Genomic DNA, 21389 nt, shown 5'->3' with positions numbered 1-21389 from the left:
GAGACCAGCCTGGCCAACATGGTGAAACCCTATCTCTACTAAAAATACAAAAATTAGCTGGGTGTGATGGCACGTGCCTGTAATCCCAGCTACTCGGGAGGCTGAGGCACAAGAATTGCTTGGACCTAGGACGCGGAGGTTGCAACGAGCCAAGATCGTGCCACTGCACTCCAGCCTGGGCGGTAGAGTGAGACTCTGTCTCAAAAAAGAAAAAAAAGTAATTGTTCTAGCTGGGCGCAGTGGCTCCTGCCTGTAATCCCAGCACTTTGGGAGGCCAAGGCGGGTGGATCTCTTGAGTCCTGGAGTTCAAGGCCAGCCTGGGCAATGTGGCGAAACCCCATCTCTACAAAAAATACAAAAATTAGCCAGGCATGGTGGCGTGCGCATGTAGTCCCAGCTCCTTGGGAGGCTGAGGTGGGAGGATCACTTGAACCCAGGAGACAGAGGTTGCAGTGAACCGAGATCATGCCACCACGCTCCAGCCTGGGCAACAGAACAAGACTCTGTCTAAAAAAATACAAGTAAAATAAAAGTAGTTCTTATAGTACCAGCATTCATTTTTCAAAAGATATAGAAAGGCTAAAAAGGAAGAAAAAAAAAAGTAATGTTGGGCTTTTAAATACTCGTTCCTATACTAAATGTTCTTAGGAGTGCTGGGGTTTTATTGTCATCATTTATCCTTTTTAAAAATGTTATTGGCCAGGCACGGTGGCTCATGGCTGTAATCCTAGCACTTTGGGAAGCCGAGGCAAGCAGATCACCTGAGTTCAGGAGTGTGAGACCAGCCTGGCCAACATGGTGAAACCTGTCTCTACTAAAAATACAAAAATTAACTAGGTGTGGTGGCGTGCGCCTGTAGTTGCAGCTACTCGGGAGGCTAAGGCAGGAGAATCAACTGAATCAGGGAGGTGGAGGTTGCAGTGTGCCAAGATCGCGCCACTGCACCCTAGCCTGGCAACAGAGCAAGACTCTGTCTCAAAAAAAAAAAAATATATATATATATATATATATGTATATATATATATATATATATACATATATATATACATATATCCCAAAGTGCTGGGATTACATATATATATATGTACACACACACACACACACACACACAAATTAGCCAGGCATAGTGGCACGCGCTTGTAGTCCCAGCTACTCAGGAGGCTGAGGCAGGAGAATCTCTTGAACTTAGGAGGCGGAGGTTGCAGTGAGCTGAGATTGCGCCACTGCACTCCAGCCTGGGTGACAGAGCAGGACTCTGTACCCCCCCCAAAACAAAAAAAAATGTTATCAGATGTGATTGGAATGTATATCAAGTATCAGCTTCAAAATATGCTATATTAATACTTCAAAAATTACACAAATAATACATAATTAGGTTTGAAAGAAAAAATATTCAAATCACACATATCCCAGACATTTTATTATTACTACTACTATTATTTTGTAGAGACTGGGTCTCACTCTGTTGCTTATGCTGGTCTTGAACTCCTGGCCTCAAGCAGTCTTGCCCCAGCCTTCCAGAGTGCTGGGATTATAGGCATGAGCTACCGCTCCCAGCCCCAGACATTTTAGTGTGTAAATTTCCGGGCATTTTTTCCAGGCATCATACATGTTAGCTGACTGATGATGATCAATTTATTTTGTCCATGGTGTCAAGTTTCTCTTCAGGAGGAAAAGCACAGAACTGGCCAACCATTGCTTGACTGTTCTTTACCATACTGTTTAGCAGGAAACCAGTTTCAGTGTCCAACTCTCTAACCTCGGAACTGTGAGAACTCTGAGGACAAAGCAGCGGATACAACCTCAAAAGAAGTCTGTCTACATTGAATTGGGTAAGGGTCTCAGGTTTTTTAAGTATTTAATAATAATTGCTGGATTGCTTATCTTATAGTTTTGCCAAAAATCTTGGTCATAATTTATATTTGTGGTAGGCAGCTTTGGGAAGTGAATTTTATGAGCCCTATGGTGAGTTATAAATAATGTAAAAATGCAGTTCCCACCTTGAAGAATCTTTACTTTAAAAAGGGAGCAAAAGAGGCCGGGCACGGTGGCTCACACCTGTAATCCCAGCACTTTGGGAGGCCAAAGTGGGAGGATCACCTGAGGTCGGGAGTTCGAGACCAGCCTGGCCAACATGGAGAAACTCTGTCTCTACCAAAAAATACAAAATCAGCCAGGTGTGGTGGCACATACCTGTAATCCCAGCTACTTGGGAGGCTGAGGCAGGAGAATCACTTGAACCTGGGAGGCAGAGGTTGCAGTGAGCCGAGATTGCACCATTGCACTCCAGCCTGGGCAAAAAGAGCGAAACTCCATCTAAAAAAAAAGAGCAAAAGAAAGAATATCTGGTTTTAAATATGTGTAAATATGTTTTGGAAAGATGGAGAGTAGCAATAAGAAAAAACATGATGGATTGCTACAGTATTTAATTCCAAGATAAATTGTACTAGATGAGGAAGTCTTTAAGAAGAGCTGAATCGCCAGGCGCAGTGGCTCATGCCTGTAATCCCAGCACTTTGGGAGGCAGAGGTGGGCGGATCACCTGAGGTCGGGAGTTCAAGACCAGCCTGACCAGCATGGAGAAACCCCATCTCAACTAAAAAAAAAAAAAAATTAGCTGGGGTGGTGGCTCATGCCTGTAATCCCAGCTACTCAGGAGGCTGAGGCAGGAGAATCGCTTGAACCCAGGAGGCGGAGGTTGCGGTGAGCCGAGATCGCACCATTACACTCCAGCCTAGGCAACAAGAGTGAAACTCTGTCTCAAAAAAAAAAAAGAGCTGAATCTTGGCTGGGCAGGATGGCTCATGCCTGTACTCCTAACACTTTGGAAGGCCGAGGCAGAAGGATTGGTTGAGTCCATGAGTTTAAGACCAGCCTGGCCAACATAGGGAAACCCTGTCTCTATTTTTAAAATAATAATAAATTTTTGGCCAGGTACGGTGGCTCATGCCTGTAATCCCAACACTTTGGGAGGCTGAGGCAGGTAGATCACCTGAGATCAGAGTTCGAGACCAGCCTGAATAACCTGAAGAAACCCCTCTTTACTAAAAATACAAAAAAAAAAAAATTAGCTGGGTGTGGTGGCACATGCTTGTAATCCCAGTACTTGGGAGGCTGAGGCAGGAGAATAGCTTGAACCAGGGAGGCGGAGGTTACAATGAGCCAACACTACACCACTGCACTCCAGCCTGGGCAATAGAGAGAGACTCCATCTCAAAAAAATAATAATTTTTAAAAATAATAAATTTTTTTAAGCTTATAAAAAGAAGAGTTGAGGCCAGCATAGTAGTGCACATCTGTAATCTCAGCAGTGGCAGAGGATTGCTTGAAGCCAGGAGTTTGAGACCAGCCTGGGCAACATAGCAAGACCTCATCTGTACAAAAAAATTTTTTTAAAAACTAGCTTGGTGTGGTGGTGTGCATCTGTAGTCCTAGCTACTCAGGAGGCAGAGGTGAGTGGATAGATTGAACCCAGGGGTTTGAGGCTGTAGTGAGCTATGATCATGCCACTGCACTCCAACCTGGGTGACAGAGCAAGACCTCATCTCCAAAAAAAAAAAAAAAGAGGTGCTGAGCTCAGAATTCAAACTGGGCTCTCAAATTGGATTCTTTTTAGAATATATTTATAATTAAAAAGGGTAGCCATCTTTTGAGTTCCCAGGCACCACCATCTATTTATCATAACACTTACTGTTTTCCCCCCTTACGATCATAAATTCCTAGACAACAGGCATTGTAAAAATAGTTACAGTAGTTGATATTTAGGAGCACTTAACTATATTCCAGGCACTATTGTGCTTTTCTTGTATAACTCATTAGATGCTTGACAGACCTCTGAGATTGTTCCTATTATACTTATTTTACAGATGAGAAAATTAAGGCACAGAGAGGTTATGAAGTTTTTCCAGCGTATTAAACCTAGTAAGTGGCTGAGCCATGGTTCAAACCTAGGAAGTTAGATGTCAGAGCCTGTGCTTTTTTTTTGTTTTTGTTTTTGTTTTCAGTAGAAACGGAGTCTCACTTTGTTGGCCAGGCTGGTCTCAAACTTCTAACCTCAAATAATCCACCCATCTCGGCCTCCTCAAGTGCTGGGATTACAGATGAGAGCCACTGTGCCTGGCCAAGCCCGTGCTTTTAACCACTTCTCTGTATTACATACTAGCTTAACTAGCATTGTACCTGCCACAGTAGATGCTCAGTAAATATTTCTAGTTGAATATCTGTTTTTCAACAAGTACATTTTTTGTTTAACCCTTTTAATTAAGAAAACTTTTACTGATTTATTTTTTTGGGGGAAATTTTTTAGGATCTGATTCTTCTGAAGATACGGTTAATAAGGCAACTTATTGCAGGTGAGTCAAAGAGAACCTTTGTCTATGAAGCTGGTATTTTCCTATTTAGTTAATATTAAGGATTGATGTTTGTCTCTTTTTAAAAATATTTTAACTTATTTTAGGTTCAGGGATGTACGTGCAGTTTGTTATATAGGTAAACACACGACTTGGGATTTGGTGTACAGATTTTTTTCATCATCTGGGTACTAAGCATACCCCACAGTTTTTTGTTTCCTTTCTTTCTGAATTTCTCCCTCTTCCCACCTTCCTCCCTCAAGTAGGCTGGTGTTTCTGCAGACTAGAATCATGGTATTGGAAGAAACCTTAGAGATCATCTAGTTTAGTTCTCTCATTTTATAGTGGAGGAAATACCCTTTTTGTTTGTTCGATTTAGTTATTAGCACTGTCCAAAGGAATTTAGGATAACAGTAGAACTCTGCACATGCTTGCTTCTAGCAGATTGTTCTGTAAGTTCCTCATATACAGTAATATTGACACAGCAGTAATTGTGACTGATGAAAATGTTCGAGGACTTCATTTTCAACTCTTTCTTTCCTCTGTTCCTTATTTCCACATATCTCTCAAGCTTTGTCTGTATGTTATATAATAATCTACAAGCAGCCCCAACTATGTTACCTACCTTCCTTAGGAATTATTGCTTGACCCAAGTTTTGTTTTTTTTTTTTTTTTTGGAGACGGGGTCTTGCCCTGTTGCCAGGATGGAGTGTAGTGGCGCCATCTCAGCTCACTGCAATCTCCAACTCCCTGGTTCAAGTGATTCTCCTGCCTCAGCCTCCCAAGTAGCTGGATTGCAGGCACACGCCACCACACCCAGCTAATTTTTGTATTTTTAGTAGAGACAGGGTTTTGCCATGTTGGCCAGCCTGGTTTCAAACTCCTGAGCTCAAGTGATCCACCCACCTCGGCCTCCCAAAGTGCTGGGATTACAGGCATGAGCTACCATGCCCGGTCGACCCTAAGATCTAGTCTGAACTATGATGGCGATATTGTCAGTTTTTGTTTGTAAATTACTTCCCTCGTTTCACAATTGGAAGGAAGTGATTTTTAGACTGAAAAGCAGCACAGAAAGTAGTGTAGCAAAGTGGTGGTTTGTATTCTGTTGGGTTATCTGCAATCCTAGGGTTTCCTTTGTTTAGATATCCTTGCTCCTGCCTTCTCATTAAGATATACTTTTAAATGTTTTTAAAAACTATCTTTTGGCTGTCATTTAAATGTTGGTTTTCATTTGCATGTCCATAAAGCAATGTTCCTGCTCTGATTTTTGTGGCTGTGTGTCCTCAGTCTTTGACCATTCCATTTCTTTTTTTTTCTTTTCTTTTTTTTTTTCTTTGAGATGCGGAGGCTCACTCTGTTGCCCCCAGGCTGGAGTGCAGTAGTGAGATCTCGGCTCACTGCAACCTGGGAACGCCTCCCAGGTTCAAGCAATTCTTCTGTCTCAACCTCATGAGTAGCTGGGACTACAGGTATACACCACCACGCCCGGTTATTTGACCATTCCATTTCTTTCTTTTTTTTTTTTTTTTTTTTTTGAGACAGAGTCTTGCTCTGTTGCCCAGGCTGGAGTACAGAGGTGTGATCTCACCTCTCTGCAACCTCTGCCTCCCGGGGGTTCAAGCCATACTCCTGCCTCAGCCTCTCTAGTAGCTGGGACTACAGGCGTGCGCCACCACGCCCGGCTAATTTTTGTATTTTTAGTAGAGACGGGGTTTCACCATGTTGGCCAGGCTGGTCTTGAACTCATGACCTCAAGTGGTCCATGCGCCTCGGCCTCCCAAAGTGCTGGAATTACAGGCGTGAGCCACCATGCCCAGCAACCATTTCATTTCAACTAGAAGTTTCTAAAGGAGAGAGCAGCTTTCACTAAGTAAGATTGGTCAGCTTTCTGTAACTGAAAGAGCTAAAATATTTGATCTTGGTCATTTGACAGTTCTGCATACATATAACTAGTGTTTCTCATTAGGACTCTGTCTTTTCTTTATAGTGTGGGAGATCAAGAATTGTTACAAATCACCCCTCAAGGAACCAGGGATGAAATCAGTTTGGATTCTGCAAAAAAGGGTAATGGCAAAGTTTGCCAACTTAACAGGCACTGAAGACAGAGTGGGTAGATACAGTACTGTAATTAGATTATTCTGAAGACCATTTGGGACCTTTACAATCCACAAAATCTCTTGGCAGAGTTAGAGTATCATTCTTTGTCAAATGTCATGGTGTGGTCTGATAGATTTAAATGGTACTAGACTAATGTAGCTATAATAAGACCTTCTGTAACTGATTGTTGCCCTTTCGTTTTTTGTTTTTTGTTTTTGAGATGGGGTCTCACTCTGTTGCCCAGGCTGGAGTGCAGTGATGCAATCTTGGCTCACTGCAACCTCCACCTCCAAGGCTCAAGCTATCCTCCCACTTCAGCCTCCTGAGTAGCCACACCCGGTTAATTTTTTGTGGTTTTATAGAGATGGGGTTTCACCATGTTACCGAGGCTGGTCTCAAACTCCTGGACTCAAGCAGTCTGCCTACTTCAGCCTCCCAAAGTGCTGCAGTTACAGGCTTGAGCCACTGTACCTGGCCTGCCCTTTACTTTTAATTGGTGTATTTGTGTTTTATCTTTTGCCTGCTGGTTTTTTAATATAGGGAGTGGTAAGTCTGTAGATAGAACAGAGTATTAAGTAGACTTAATGGCCAGTAATCTTTAGAGTATATCAGAACCGGTTTTCTGATGGCCAATCTGCTTTTAATTCACTCTTAGACGTTAGAGAAATAGGAGGTATGGTTTCTGCATAGGGAAAATTCTGAAATTAAAAATTTAATGGATCCTAAGTGGAAATAATCTAGGTAAATAGGAATTAAATGAAAGAGTATGAGCTACATCTTCAGTATACTTGGTAGTTTATGAGGTTAGTTTCTCTAAATATAGCCAGTTGGTTGATTTCCACCTCCAAGGTATATGAAGTATGTATTTTTTTAATGACAATTCAGTTTTTGAGTACCTTGTTATTTTTGTATATTTTCAGCTGCTTGTGAATTTTCTGAGACGGATGTAACAAATACTGAACATCAACAACCCAGTAATAACGATTTGAACACCACTGAGAAGCGTGCAACTGAGAGGCATCCAGAAAAGTATCAGGGTAGTTCTGTTTCAAACTTGCATGTGGAGCCATGTGGCACAAATACTCATGCCAGCTCATTACAGCATGAGAACAGCAGTTTATTACTCACTAAAGACAGAATGAATGTAGAAAAGGCTGAATTCTGTAATAAAAGCAAACAGCCTGGCTTAGCAAGGAGCCAACATAACAGATGGGCTGGAAGTAAGGAAACATGTAATGATAGGCAGACTCCCAGCACAGAGAAAAAGGTAGATCTGAATGCTGATCCCCTGTGTGAGAGAAAAGAATGGAATAAGCAGAAACTGCCATGCTCAGAGAATCCTACAGATACTGAAGATGTTCCTTGGATAACACTAAATAGCAGCATTCAGAAAGTTAATGAGTGGTTTTCCAGAAGTGATGAACTGTTAAGTTCTGATGACTCACATGATGGGGGGTCTGAATCAAATGCCAAAGTAGCTGATGTATTGGACGTTCTAAATGAGGTAGATGAATATTCTGGTTCTTCAGAGAAAATAGACTTACTGGCCAGTGATCCTCATGAGTCTTTAATATGTAAAAGTGAAAGAGTTCACTCCAAATCAGTAGAGAGTAATATTGAAGACAAAATATTTGGGAAAACCTATCGGAGGAAGGCAAGCCTCCCCAACTTAAGCCATGTAACTGAAAATCTAATTATAGGAGCATTTGTTACTGAGCCACAGATAATACAAGAGCGTCCCCTCACAAATAAATTAAAGCATAAAAGGAGAGCTACATCAGGCCTTCATCCTGAGGATTTTATCAAGAAAGCAGATTTGGCAGTTCAAAAGACTCCTGAAATGATAAATCAGGGAACTAACCAAATGGAGCAGAATGTTCAAGTGATGAATATTACTAATAGTGGTCATGAGAATAAAACAATACGTGATTCTATTCAGAATGAGAAAAATCCTAACCCAATAGAATCACTCGAAAAAGAATCTGCTTTCAAAGCGAAAGCTGAACCTATAAGCAGCAGTATAAGCAATATGGAACTCGAATTAAATATCCACAATTCAAAAGCACCTAAAAAGAATAGGCTGAGGAGGAAGTCTTCTACCAGGCATATTCATGCGCTTGAACTAGTAGTCAGTAGAAATCTAAGTCCACCTAATTGTACTGAATTACAAATTGATAGTTGTTCTAGCAGTGAAGAGAAAAAGAAAAAAAAGTACAACCAAATGCCAGTCAGGCACAGCAGAAACCTACAACTCATGGAAGATAAAGAACCTGCAACTGGAGCTAAGAAGAGTAACAAGCCAAATGAACAGACAAGTAAAAGACATGACAGCGATACTTTCCCAGAGCTGAAGTTAACAAATGCACCTGGTTCTTTTACTAACTGTTCAAATACCAGTGAACTTAAAGAATTTGTCAATCCTAGCCTTCCAAGAGAAGAAAAAGAAGAGAAACTAGAAACAGTTAAAGTGTCTAATAATGCCAAAGACCCCAAAGATCTCATGTTAAGTGGAGAAAGGGTTTTGCAAACTGAAAGATCTGTAGAGAGTAGCAGTATTTCATTGGTACCTGGTACTGATTATGGCACTCAGGAAAGTATCTCGTTACTGGAAGTTAGCACTCTAGGGAAGGCAAAAACAGAACCAAATAAATGTGTGAGTCAGTGTGCAGCATTTGAAAACCCCAAGGAACTAATTCATGGTTGTTCCAAAGATACTAGAAATGACACAGAAGGCTTTAAGTACCCATTGGGACATGAAGTTAACCACAGTCAGGAAACAAGCATAGAAATGGAAGAAAGTGAACTTGATACTCAGTATTTGCAGAATACATTCAAGGTTTCAAAGCGCCAGTCATTTGCTCTGTTTTCAAATCCAGGAAATCCAGAAGAGGAATGTGCAACATTCTCTGCCCAGTCTAGGTCCTTAAAGAAACGAAGTCCAAAAGTCACTTTTGAATGTGAACAAAAGGAAGAAAATCAAGGAAAGAATAAGTCTAATATCAAGCCTGTACAGACAGTTAATATCTCTGCAGGCTTTCCTGTGGTTTGTCAGAAAGATAAGCCAGTTGATTATGCCAAATGTAGTATCAAAGGAGGCTCTAGGTTTTGTCTATCATCTCAGTTCAGAGGCAACAAAACTGGACTCATTACTCCAAATAAACATGGACTTTTACAAAACCCATATCATATACCACCACTTTTTCCCATCAAGTCAATTGTTAAAACTAAATGTAAGAAAAACCTGCTAGAGGAAAACTCTGAGGAACATTCAATGTCACCTGAAAGAGAAATGGGAAACGAGAACATTCCAAGTACAGTGAGCACAATTAGCCGTAATAACATTAGAGAAAGTGCTTTTAAAGAAGCCAGCTCAAGCAATATTAATGAAGTAGGTTCCAGTACTAATGAAGTGGGCTCCAGTATTAATGAAGTAGGTTCCAGTGATGAAAACATTCAAGCAGAACTAGGTAGAAACAGAGGGCCAAAATTGAATGCTATGCTTAGATTAGGGGTTTTGCAACCTGAGGTCTATAAACAAAGTCTTCCTAGAAGTAATTGTAAGCATCCTGAAATAAAAAGACAAGAATATGAAGAAGTAGTTCAGACTGTTAATACAGACTTCTCTCCATGTGTGATTTCAGATAACCTAGAACAGCCTATGGGAAGTAGTCATGCATCTCAGGTTTGTTCTGAGACACCTGATGACCTGCTAGATGATGGTGAAATAAAGGAAGATACTAGTTTTGCTGAAAATGACATTAAGGAAAGTTCTGCTGTTTTTAGCAAAAGCGTCCAGAGAGGAGAGCTTAGCAGAAGTCCTAGCCCTTTCACCCATACACATTTGGCTCAGGGTTACCGAAGAGGGGCCAAGAAATTAGAGTCCTCAGAAGAGAACTTATCTAGTGAGGATGAAGAGCTTCCCTGCTTCCAACACTTGTTATTTGGTAAAGTAAGCAATATACCTTCTCAGTCTACCAGGCATAGCACCGTTGCTACCGAGTGTCTGTCTAAGAACACAGAGGAGAATTTATTATCACTGAAGAATAGCTTAAATGACTGCAGTAACCAGGTAATATTGGCAAAGGCATCCCAGGAACATCACCTTAGTGAGGAAACAAAATGTTCTGGTAGCTTGTTTTCTTCACAGTGCAGTGAACTGGAAGACTTGACTGCAAATACAAACACCCAGGATCCTTTCTTGATTGGTTCTTCCAAACAAATGAGGCATCATTCTGAAAGCCAGGGAGTTGGTCTGAGTGACAAGGAATTGGTTTCAGGTGATGAAGAAAGAGGACCAGGCTTGGAAGAAAATAATCAAGAAGAGCAAAGCGTGGATTCAAACTTAGGTATTGGAACCAGGTTTTTGTGTTTGCCCCAGTCTATTTATAGAAATGAGCTAAATGTTTATACTTTTGGGGAGCACATTTTACAAATTTCCAAGTATAGTTAAAGGAACTGCTTCTTAAACTTGAAACATGTTCCTCCTAAGGTGCTTTTCATAGAAAAAAGTCCTTCACATAGCTAGGACGTCATCTTTGACTGAATGAGCTTTAACATCCTAATTACTTGTGGACTTACTTCTGGTTTCATTTTATAAAAGGAAATCCCAGTGTCCCAAAGCAAGGAATTTCATCATTTTGTGTGACATGAAAGTAAATCCAGTCCTGCCAATAAGAAAAAGACACAGCAAGTTGCAGTGTTTATAGTCTGCTTGTACATCTGAACCTGTTTTTGTTGTTATTTTAGGTGAAGCAGCATCTGGGTATGCAAGTGAAACAAGCGTCTCTGAAGACTGCTCAGGGCTATCCTCTCAGAGTGACATTTTAACCACTCAGGTAAAAAGTGTGTGTGTGTGTGTGTGTGTGTGTGTGCGCCCGCGTGTGTGTGGTGTCCTTTGCATTCAGTAGTATGTATCCCACATTCTTGGGTTTGCTGACATCATCTCTTTGAATTAATGGCACAATAGTTTGTGATTCATTGTCTTCTTAAATTAGACTGTAAGCACCTTGATGGAACTCATACTATCTTTTATTTCACACACACACACACATACACACACTGCCTAGCTCATTGTAGCATACTAAATACTGATTTTAATGAATAAGCTAAACCTTCGAAACCCATTTGCTAATCCCAGCACTTTGGGAGGCCAAGGTGGGTGGATCACCTCAGGTCAGAAGTTTGAGACCAGCCTGGCCAACATGGTGAAACCCCACATCTACTAAAAATACAAAAATTAGCTGGGCATGGTGGCCAATGCCTTGTAATCCCAGCTACTCTGGAGGCTGAGACAGGAGAATCGCCTGAACCTGGGAGGCGGAGGTTGCACTGAGCCAGGATTGTACCACTGCACTCCAGCCTGGGTGACAAAGTGAGACTCCATCTCAAAAACAAACAAAAACACATCATTTCCCCTATAGCAAAAACATGACAGCACTTACTGTATCAAAAGAGGTGAGAAAAAGGAGCCACAGCAGGATGATTCAAGGGGCTCTGCATAGCTCCATTTTAAGAATATGCCTACTGCAGGTCAGAGAAGGTAAGCAAACTGCCTAAGGCCACACAGCCAGGTACAGAACTCTGACCAATATTATTGCAAGCAATTGCAATTTTGGTGTTTATTCTTGGTACCAAGTTGGAGACTATAGGGTTCTCTTCCTAATAGAGACCATCTAGCCTTTCACTGTTTTGTGGATACTTCTTTCTCTTCTTTTTTTTTTTTCTTTTAAAATCTAGTTATTTTTTTCTTTTTGGTTTCTCTGACACAGGGTCTCTTACTCTGTCACCCAGGCTGGAATGGAGTAGTGCAATCATGGTTCACTGTAGTTTTGACTTCCTGGGCTCAAGTGATCCTCCTACCTCAGCTTCCCGAGTAGCTGGGACCACATGCGCCCACCAACACTTCCAGCTAATTTTTAAGTTTTTACTAGAGACAACATCTCACTATGTTGCCCAGGCTGGTCTCAAACTCCTGGGTCAAGTGACCCCACCTCAGCCTCCCAAAATGCTGGGATTACAGGCGTGTGCAACCACGCCTGGCCTATTTTTTTTAATTGCTCATTAATCATCTTTTTTCTTTAAAAAAGAAAGATGGGAGGCTAAAGCAAGAGAATCACTTGAACCCAGGAAGCGGAGGTTGCAGTCAGCTGAGATCATGCTGCTGCTCTCCAGCCTGGGCAACAAGAGTGAAACTCCATCTCAAAAAAAAAAAAAAGAAAGTACACAATCTTACTTTCTGGACCTAATGGTCAAGGTCAATAATTTGGTCACCTATGAAGTAAATAAAAGCGTTACCATATATATGACCATTTGGTAATGTGAAATGCTTATGTACTAAAGGCAGAATAGTCTAGAAAAAACATTCTGTATCACAACATCTAAAAATTAACATCATCTTCATCATAGAACCAGGCACTGTCTCCTAATTTTTTTTTTTTTTGAGATAGAGTTTTGCTCTGTCACCCAGGCTGGAGTGCAGTGGCACAATCTTGGCTCACTGCAACCTTCGCCTCCCAGGTTCAGGTTCAAGTGATTTTCGTGCTTCAGCCTTCTAAGTAAATGGGATTGCAGGTGACTGCCACCATGCCCAGCTCATTTTTTTGTATTTTTTTAGTAGAGAGAGGGTTTCACCATGGCCAGGCTCGTCTTGAACTCCTGAACTCAAATAATCCACCCGTCTCAGCCTCCCAAAGTGCTGAGATTACAGGCGTGAGCCACCAGGCCTGGCCTCCTAATTTTTATTTGTAGAAGTGGCACCAAAATTTTCCAAGTTCTCATGCAAAAATTCAGGCTCATCTAAGTTTATTTTTTTCATTTATTTATCTCCCACTAAATTGACAAATTCTAATAATTAGGTTGGTTCTTTGTATTCCTAGCACAGGGTTCTATGCAGAATACACACACAGCAATTGCTGGCAATAATATTGGTGAGAGTTCTGTACTGGGCTATATGATCTTAGACAGTTTGCTTATGTTCTCTGACCTGCCGTAGGCACGTTCTTAAAATGAAGCTGTTCAGACCCCCTCGAATCATCCTGCTGTGGCTTCTTTTTCCCACCTAAGTCTTAAATACCCTTTTAGCTGCTAGTAAGTGAATGATGTTTTTTTGTGAACTTTCTGAAGTCAGATTAGATGAAGTTGAGAAAAGCCTGATATTCTTATAAAGTTATATATGTGCATCATAGAAAACTTAGGAAATACAGATAAACAAAAATCATCCATGGATGAACCTTGAAGACATTGTGTTAACTGAAATAAACTGGACACCAAAGGACACATGTTATATGCTTCCACTTATATAAGATACCTAGAATAGTTACATTTGGTTACTCTGGGTACATTGCCTATAGATAAGCCTTGCACCACAAGGAGCAGTAAAAAAAAAAAAAGAGATAAATTCATAGGACAGAAGGTAGAATAGTGGTTACTAGGGACTTGGGGAGGGGGAAATGGGGAGTTACTGTTTGATGAGTACAGATTTCAGTTTGGGATGATGAAAAAGTTCTGGAGATAGATAGTGGCAATGGTAACACAACAGTGTGAAAATGCTTAATGCCACTGAGCTGTACACTTAAAATGATTAAAATGGTAAGTTAATTGCAATTTGTGTTATCCAGAAATGGTTACCAATTTATTGGTGTATATTCTTTTAGTATTCCTGTATGTGCACAGGGGGGCTTGTATATACTTTATCTTTAAAATATATCCAGGAAGCCAGGCACAGTGGCTTACACCTGTAATCCCAGCACTTTGGGAGGCCGAGGCAGGAAGATTGCCTGAGCCCCGGAGGTCAAGGCTGCAGTGAGTTGTGATCACGCTACTGTACTCCGTTCTGGGCAACCCCTGTCTGAAAAAAAAAAAATTAGTGAGCCTTAGTGGTGCACACCTGTAGTCTCAGCTACTTGAGAGGCTGGGGTAGGATTGCTTGATCCCAGCAAGTTGAGGCCGTGGTGAGCCATGATGGTGCCACGGCACTCCAGCGTGGGTGATATGGTGAGACCCTGTCTCAAAAACAAGAAATCCAGATAATTCTGTACATTGTAATCTAGCTTTTACTGGATCATTAAAATTCTTTTTTCTTTTTTTTTTTTTTTTTCTGAGATGGAGTTTCACTCTTGTTGCCCAGGCTGGAGTGCAATGGTGCGACCTCGGCTCACCGCATCCTCTGCCTCCTGACTCCTGTGTTCAAGCGATTCTCCTGCCTCAGCCCCCTGAGTAGCTGGGATTACAGGCATGTGCCACCACTCCCAGCTAATTTTGTATTTTTAGTAGAGACAGGGTTTCTCCATGTTGGTCAGGCTGGTCTCAAACTCCTGACCTCAAGTGATCCACCCGCCTCGGCCTCCCAAAGTGCTGGGATTACAGGCGTGAGCCACCGCACTCAGCCTGGGTTATTAAAATTCTTAAGCGACTTCATTTTTAATTACTATATGGGATTCTACCTTTCCAGTGTATCATGATTTATTTGACCTATTGCTGAATGTTGGAGGTTTCAGGGTAAGAGGCACAGTTTGCTATTACGTACATCACTATAGTGGCATCCTGGTAGCTAAATATTTGCCTACATCCCTGATTATTTCCTTAGTCTACATTACTGGGACTAGGATTATGGTGTTTGATACATGTTACTAAATTGTTTTTTAGAAAGATTAAACCAGTTTGTGCTCTTCCAGCCCCTGTGGTATATGATAGTTCCTATTTTCCCGTACCTTGCCAACACTGAGTAATATCCAGTTTTAAAATCTAAATCTTGCATTGCTATGAGAACTACAATTAGAGAGGGCTTATCTTCTACTGCCCATTCTCTGTACAGAGCAAATCCCTCTAGACCTGAAGCCCCTTGGAGTAGTCAAGAAACCTTTGAGATGACTCCCCACTTTGTATCTGAGCTGTCACCAGTATTCTCCACTTCTTCAGGATTGCCATGGCAACTAAATTGATGAAAAGATTTAGGAGGCCTTTTCTCTGTTTGCAATTCCTATGATCCTTTTTGGATGTGGGTTTGGGACTCTGTCAATATACCCATCATCTAATTCTGTCCATTGTGTTTTAAAGTTTAAGGTTGCAATTTCTGATTACATCTGCCTTAGCCATACTATATTATATTTGACATTCAATATACAATGTCCTTGTTTTTCTGTATTTCTAATCTTATTCCCAGAGATGTGTCTATTTGTTCAGGATTCATTTTGCAACGTGTTTTTACTAAGCATCTACCCAAAACAGTTGAAGTCAGATTTCAGGCTATCTTATGTCTAAAGTAGCACAGGCAGGAAAAACTATTGAAGTGGGATTTTTTTTCCCTTTTTGTACTGAACCGAGAAAAAGTATATAGATGATAGAGAATTCCTAATTTGGTATCATTGATATCTGGGTTTTTGTTTTTACAGAAGACTGATTAACTATACTTATTTATTAATTTATCTTCTCATTAATAAACACTTGCTGAGTGCTTACTGTCTGCTAGGCATTAGGGAGACAAAAGTGATTAAGGGAAGATTCCTTCTATCAAGGTCATGTGTTCCATTTGGGTATACTAATGCATTAGCAATGTAAATCAAGTAGTGAGAGATCATCTGTTCCCGATAGGAGATGGATTATTGGTGGGGATTTCTGTGTGTGTGTGTGTGTGTGAGATAAAGTAAATATAGGAAATGTTAATTATAGATTCTAAGTAGTAGATATATAAACATTCATTGCAAAGTTGCTTCAAGTTTTCTGTATATTTGAAAATATTCACAACATGTCAACAAAACTAGCATGATAAAGCCACTATTTGTGCTAAGACTTCAGCTTGTATTTGGATTAGGCTTATTATGTAGTAGTAGGAACATTAGAAATAGTTTTAACTCATTAAATACACATGTTTTATGGGAAGGTTTTATATATACATTTATATGTAATGAATGTGAACAAACAAGGGTCAAATATACACTCTGCTTCCCTCCAGACCAGTTCCGGCTGCTGTGCTGCACATTTCAGGAGTCTTATTAGAATTAGCCACATTCTGCCCACTTGCCCTTACTTCTCATATTTCACAACTCCTCCTGGTGGGGACTTAAGGAGACATTCAAACTAGGCCTTGAAAGATAAGAATTTTTCCAAGTGGAAAAAGAGGAGTGGCAGAACGTAAGGTAAAGGTACAGAGTCATGGAATTCCCAGGAAACATAAAGTTGTCATGTGTTATAGGAAAACAACTTGTGTGAGGGGTGTTGGGAGAAATGAGAGATAATACCAGGGTGTAAAGGGCCTTTTGAATGCTATGTTTAGGAATTTGGACTTTATCCTAATGGCAGTAATGACTAACAATTATATAGTGTTCAAAAAGTATAACTCAGCAGTGGTATACCAGTAAGGTTTGTTTTTTTTTTTTGAGACAGAGTCTTGCTCTATTGCCCAGGCTGGAGTGCCGTGGCACGATCTCGGCTCACTGCAACCTCTGCCACCCGGGTTCAAGTGATTCTCCTGCCTCAGCCAGGGTTTCACTGTGATGGCCAAGATGGAGCACTAAGGGTCTTTATGGAAGAAAAAGACATGATAAACAGGGCTTTTAGGGAACTTCTACAGTAATGTAGCTGTATTAAAAGTAGAGATCAGAGCAGCATAGTAGAAGACGAAGACTAGAGCTAATTGAAGGAGCACTTCAGAATTAGAATCAAGAAGTCTTAGAAACCTGTTGGTTTTATTCTCCTTAATGTATTTGGCCACTTGCCTGCTGGGGAATTTGTCTAAGTTATAAAAAATAATTCCTTTGGGAAACCCAAAGGAAAGTTATCTATTAATAATTACCCCACTACTTGTTCTGATTTATGTAATGGCCATGTAGAGGTTAGATGTGATGGTTGTGACAGTAGTGACTAATATAGCCTGTGAAGCACTTTGGTCAGATATCTATGTGCTTTCATTCCAGGTTAACTGAGGCAAGACTTTGGCTAGGGTTTGATCAGTGATGTAACTACTCATGAGTACCACGTGGTGGCAATGGCGTTGCTGCAGACCTTGGCAGCAAAGCAGTGTTAGAGTAGCAGTGGAAACCTTTGTGAAGCTAGGAATACATTTTCTGGTCATAAAAACCTCCTGAAAATTGTGAACTCAGTGTAGCAGGAGAAAGAAGATGGCTTGTTTTTAGTAAAGGGCAAAGTCATTTTTAAGGATCAGAAGAAGAAATGGAGAGTGAAACAATGTGTTCCTGCCCCACTCCCCCACTGGACTTTTTGGCAACCATTGATGTTCCTTCTAAAAGTGATTTTTAAACATGTATATTTTGAAGCCAGGCACAGTGGCTCACACCTGTAATCCCCACACTTTGGGAGGCCGAGGTAGACAGATCACCTGAGGTCAGGAGTTCAAGACCAGCCTGGACAACATGGCGAAACCCTGTCTCTACTAAAAATACAAAAATTAGGCCAGGCGCGGTGGCTCACACCTGTAATCCCAGCACTTTGGGAGGCCAAGGCAGGAGGATCATGTGGTCAGGAGATCCAGACCATCCTGGCTAACACAGTGAAACACCGTTTCTTTTTTTTTTTTTTTTTTTTTTTTTTTGTTTGAGACGGAGTCTCGCTCTTTCACCCAGGCTGGAGTGCAGTGGCGCGATCTCGGCTCACTGCAGGCTCCGCCCCCCGGGGTTCACGCCATTCTCCTGCCTCAGCCTCCCTTGTAGCTGGGACTACAGGCGCCTGCCACCTCGCCAGGCTAATTTTTTGTATTTTTAGTAGAGACGGGGTTTTACCGTGTTAGCCAGGATGGTCTCGATCTCCTGACCTTGTGATCCGCCCGCCTCGGCCTCCCAAAGTGCTGGGATTACAGGCATGAGCCACTGCGCCCGGCCCTTTTTTTTTTTTTTTTGAGACGGAGTCTTGCTGTGTCACCCAGGCTGGAGTGCAGTGGCGCGATCTCGGCTCACTGCAAGCTCCGCCTCCCGGGTTCAGGCCATTCTCCTGCCTCAGCCTCCCGAGGAGCTGGGACTACAGGCGCCCGCCAACACGCCCGGCTAATTTTTTGTATTTTTAGTAGAGACAGGGTTTCACCATGTTAGCCAGGATGGTCTCGATCTCCTGACCTTGTGATCCGCCCGCCTCGGCCTCCCAAAGTGCTGGGATTACAGGCTTGAGCCACCGCGCCCGGCCGAAACACCGTTTCTACTAAAAATACAAAAAATTAGCTGGGCATGGTGGCGGGCGCCTGTAATCCCAGCTACTCAGGAGGCTGAAGCAGAAGAACAGCTTGAACCTGGGAGGTGGAGCTTGCAGTGAACCGAGATTGTGCCACTGCACTCCAGCCTGGGCAACAAAGTAAGACTCCGTCTCAAAAAAAAAAAAAAAAAAAAATTAGTCGGGCATGGTAACAGGTGCCTGTAATCCCAGCTACTTGGGAGGCTGAGGCAGGGAGAATTGGTTGAACCAGGTAGGCAGAGGTTGCAGTGAGCCAAGATCGCACCACTGCACTCCAGCCTGGGGCAACAGAGCAAGACGGTCTCAAAAAAATAAATAAAGTAAAATAAAATAAATTCTTAAAAAGGATATTTTGGAAAACCCTTTACATACCTAAATTCTTTATTTATCAAATACTTGGGCTTAGCACATTCTTCTTTGAAATGGACCAATAAACAACAGGAGCCCATAAGCAAGAAGAACCCATTATTTTAAAAACAGTAACTATCCTTACAGGCTTTCTCAGGGCTCTTTCTGTTGGATCCTTCCTTCTCACAGGTCCTTGCTAATGATCTCTAGGTGGACACATTCTAGATGAGATGTCCCTGCCTAGAATGGCAGCACCATGAGGGCTATATCCTCAGTACTAGGACAGCACCTGGTGCTTAATAGATAGTAAATAGTTGTCTAATTAACTGAGCAAACAGATAGATTCATGAATTAGCTTTTTGTTTTTTCTGTTAGAAACTAAAGGTTCAGGTCAGGCACAATGGCTCATGTCTGTAATCCCAGCACTTTGGGAGGCCGAGGCGGGCTCATCACTTGAGGTCAGGAGTTCAAGACCAGCCTGGCCAACATGGTAAAACCCTGTCTCTACTAAAATTACCAAAATTAGCTGGGTATCCTGGCAAGCACCTGTAATGCCAGCTACTTGAGAGGCTGAGGTGGGAGAATCGCTTGAACCTGGGAGGAAGAGTGCGTTGCAGTGAGCCAAGTTGGTGCCAGCCTGGGTGACAGAGGGAGACTTAAAAAAAAAAAAGAAAGAAAAAAAGAAACTAAAGGTTCAAAAAACCCCAGAAAAGGAAGAGTCCTCACAAGCCAGTAATCTAGGCAGGATTACTGATAGTATTTTTATATTTGTTGTATTTTTATAAAATGCCATAGATAGAGGGCTTTTTTCAACATTACATCAGTCTAAAAGTCACACATTTTTATATGAACTAACCTAAGTGTCTGATGAATCTCACAACACCAAGTCTTTGAAATGTGCCCGTATAAATAAAATGTTAACAGATTCATGCTTATTTTAAATATCGATAGTGTTTAAATACGTTAATTATTTTTTCACTCCCTAGCTTTAAAAGAAAATAACCAACTTGAAAAGGGCATCACAATAAATCAAGTCTATTTGAGGGAGTTTGAGGATTTTTTCCCTCACTAACATCATTTGGAAATAATTTCATGGGCATTAATTGCATGAATGTGGTTAGATTAAAAGGTGTTCAGCCAGAACTTATAGTTCCATACTAGGTGATTTCAATTCCTGTGCTAAAATTAATTTGTATGACATATTTTCATTTAATGGAAAGCTTCTCAAAGTATTTCATTTTCTTGGTGCCATTTATCGTTTTTGCAGCAGAGGGATACCATGCAAGATAACCTGATAAAGCTCCAGCAGGAAATGGCTGAACTAGAAGCTGTGTTAGAACAGCATGGGAGCCAGCCTTCTCACAGCTACCCTCCCATCATAAGTGACTCTTCTGCCCTTGAGGACCTGCAAAATCCAGAACAAAGCACATCAGAAAAAGGTGTGTATTGTTGGCCAAACACTGATATCTAAAGCAAAATTCTTTCCTTCCCCTTTATCTCCTTCTGAAAAGTAAGGACCTAGCTCCAACATTTTATGATCCTTGTTCAGCACATGGGTAATTATGGAACCTTGGTTCTTGTCCCTGCTCACAACTAATATACCAGTCAGAGGGACCCAAGGCAGTCATTCATGTTGTCATTTGAGTACCTACAACAAGTAGGTGCTGTGGGGAGCCCATGGAAGATACATGGTATACAACATAGCTCTTGCTCTATTGGAAGCTAAGTGGAATGGGAGAAATTGGTGACAGGCAACCCCATAATTTCAGAAAGCTATGAAAAAATACTCAGACATATTCCTTATAACACTGGTGTCACATCACAGACCTATTTAATGTGCTTCTGATTTATAGGGAGAGACATCCTATACTTCAGGAACTGCACTTTGATCCACAGAAAGCCTAGTGATGGAGCTCCTGTTAGTTCAAAAGGAAAAGAAAAGAACAACACAGAGAGCCTAATTATGCAATAGAGTCAAGTACTTTACAGCAATGTTACAGTTATCAAAAAAAATCCAGATGGACCTCTGAGAGGATGCCATTGGAGTAACCAGGCAGGTGCAGTTGATCAGAGCTGACTTCCTATAAGAAGTGAGCACTGAGCTGAGGAATAATGGCATAAATGAAGGAAAGTGAGATGGAAATTTGAGTTTTTAATTGGAAAGACAATACATCAGGCAGGTTTTTAAATAGGGGCAAACACACAGACACATAGGAGATGCTAGGCATGGGGTCCCCACTAGGATGCTGCTTAGAAACATGCAAGGGTGGTGAGTGCTCCCAAAGTACACTTCATTCCTAGCTCGGTGATTCTTATCTGAATGTTAAAGTTCCTTCTTCAGCACCCTGTTCCACCGTCCAACTGGGGACTTTAAGACCTTTCTTGGAGTCTTTCTAGGAACTCAAGTCTGCTACTTATACA

General features: G+C 41.4%; 1 protein-coding gene across 50 annotated transcripts in view; it reads left to right on the top strand.

The window, feature by feature from the left end:
- BRCA1 (BRCA1 DNA repair associated) overlaps nucleotides 1-21389 on the top strand; it is a 102515-nt gene that overhangs the window by 25180 nt on the left and 55946 nt on the right. For 12 of the 50 annotated variants that reach the window (XM_063629076.1, XM_063629070.1, XM_063629071.1 and 9 more), the window contains exons 7-12: nucleotides 1727-1832; nucleotides 4307-4352; nucleotides 6337-6413; nucleotides 7367-7483; nucleotides 11193-11281; nucleotides 20236-20407. In XM_063629076.1, the coding sequence (XP_063485146.1) occupies nucleotides 1727-1832; nucleotides 4307-4352; nucleotides 6337-6413; nucleotides 7367-7483; nucleotides 11193-11281; nucleotides 20236-20407 (607 nt within the window). Of the gene's footprint in view, nucleotides 1-1726; nucleotides 1833-4306; nucleotides 4353-6336; nucleotides 6414-7366; nucleotides 10793-11192; nucleotides 11282-20235; nucleotides 20408-21389 lie in introns of all 50 variants that reach the window. The other 38 variants (XM_063629056.1, XM_063629051.1, XM_063629046.1 and 35 more) reach the window with 18 other exon arrangements.

The sequence above is a fragment of the Symphalangus syndactylus genome, chromosome 20 (genome assembly GCF_028878055.3).
Source record: "Symphalangus syndactylus isolate Jambi chromosome 20, NHGRI_mSymSyn1-v2.1_pri, whole genome shotgun sequence".
Taxonomy (NCBI): domain Eukaryota; kingdom Metazoa; phylum Chordata; class Mammalia; order Primates; family Hylobatidae; genus Symphalangus; species Symphalangus syndactylus.
Note: the sequence above shows the minus strand (reverse complement) of the source record. Positions and strands in the feature narration are given on the sequence as shown.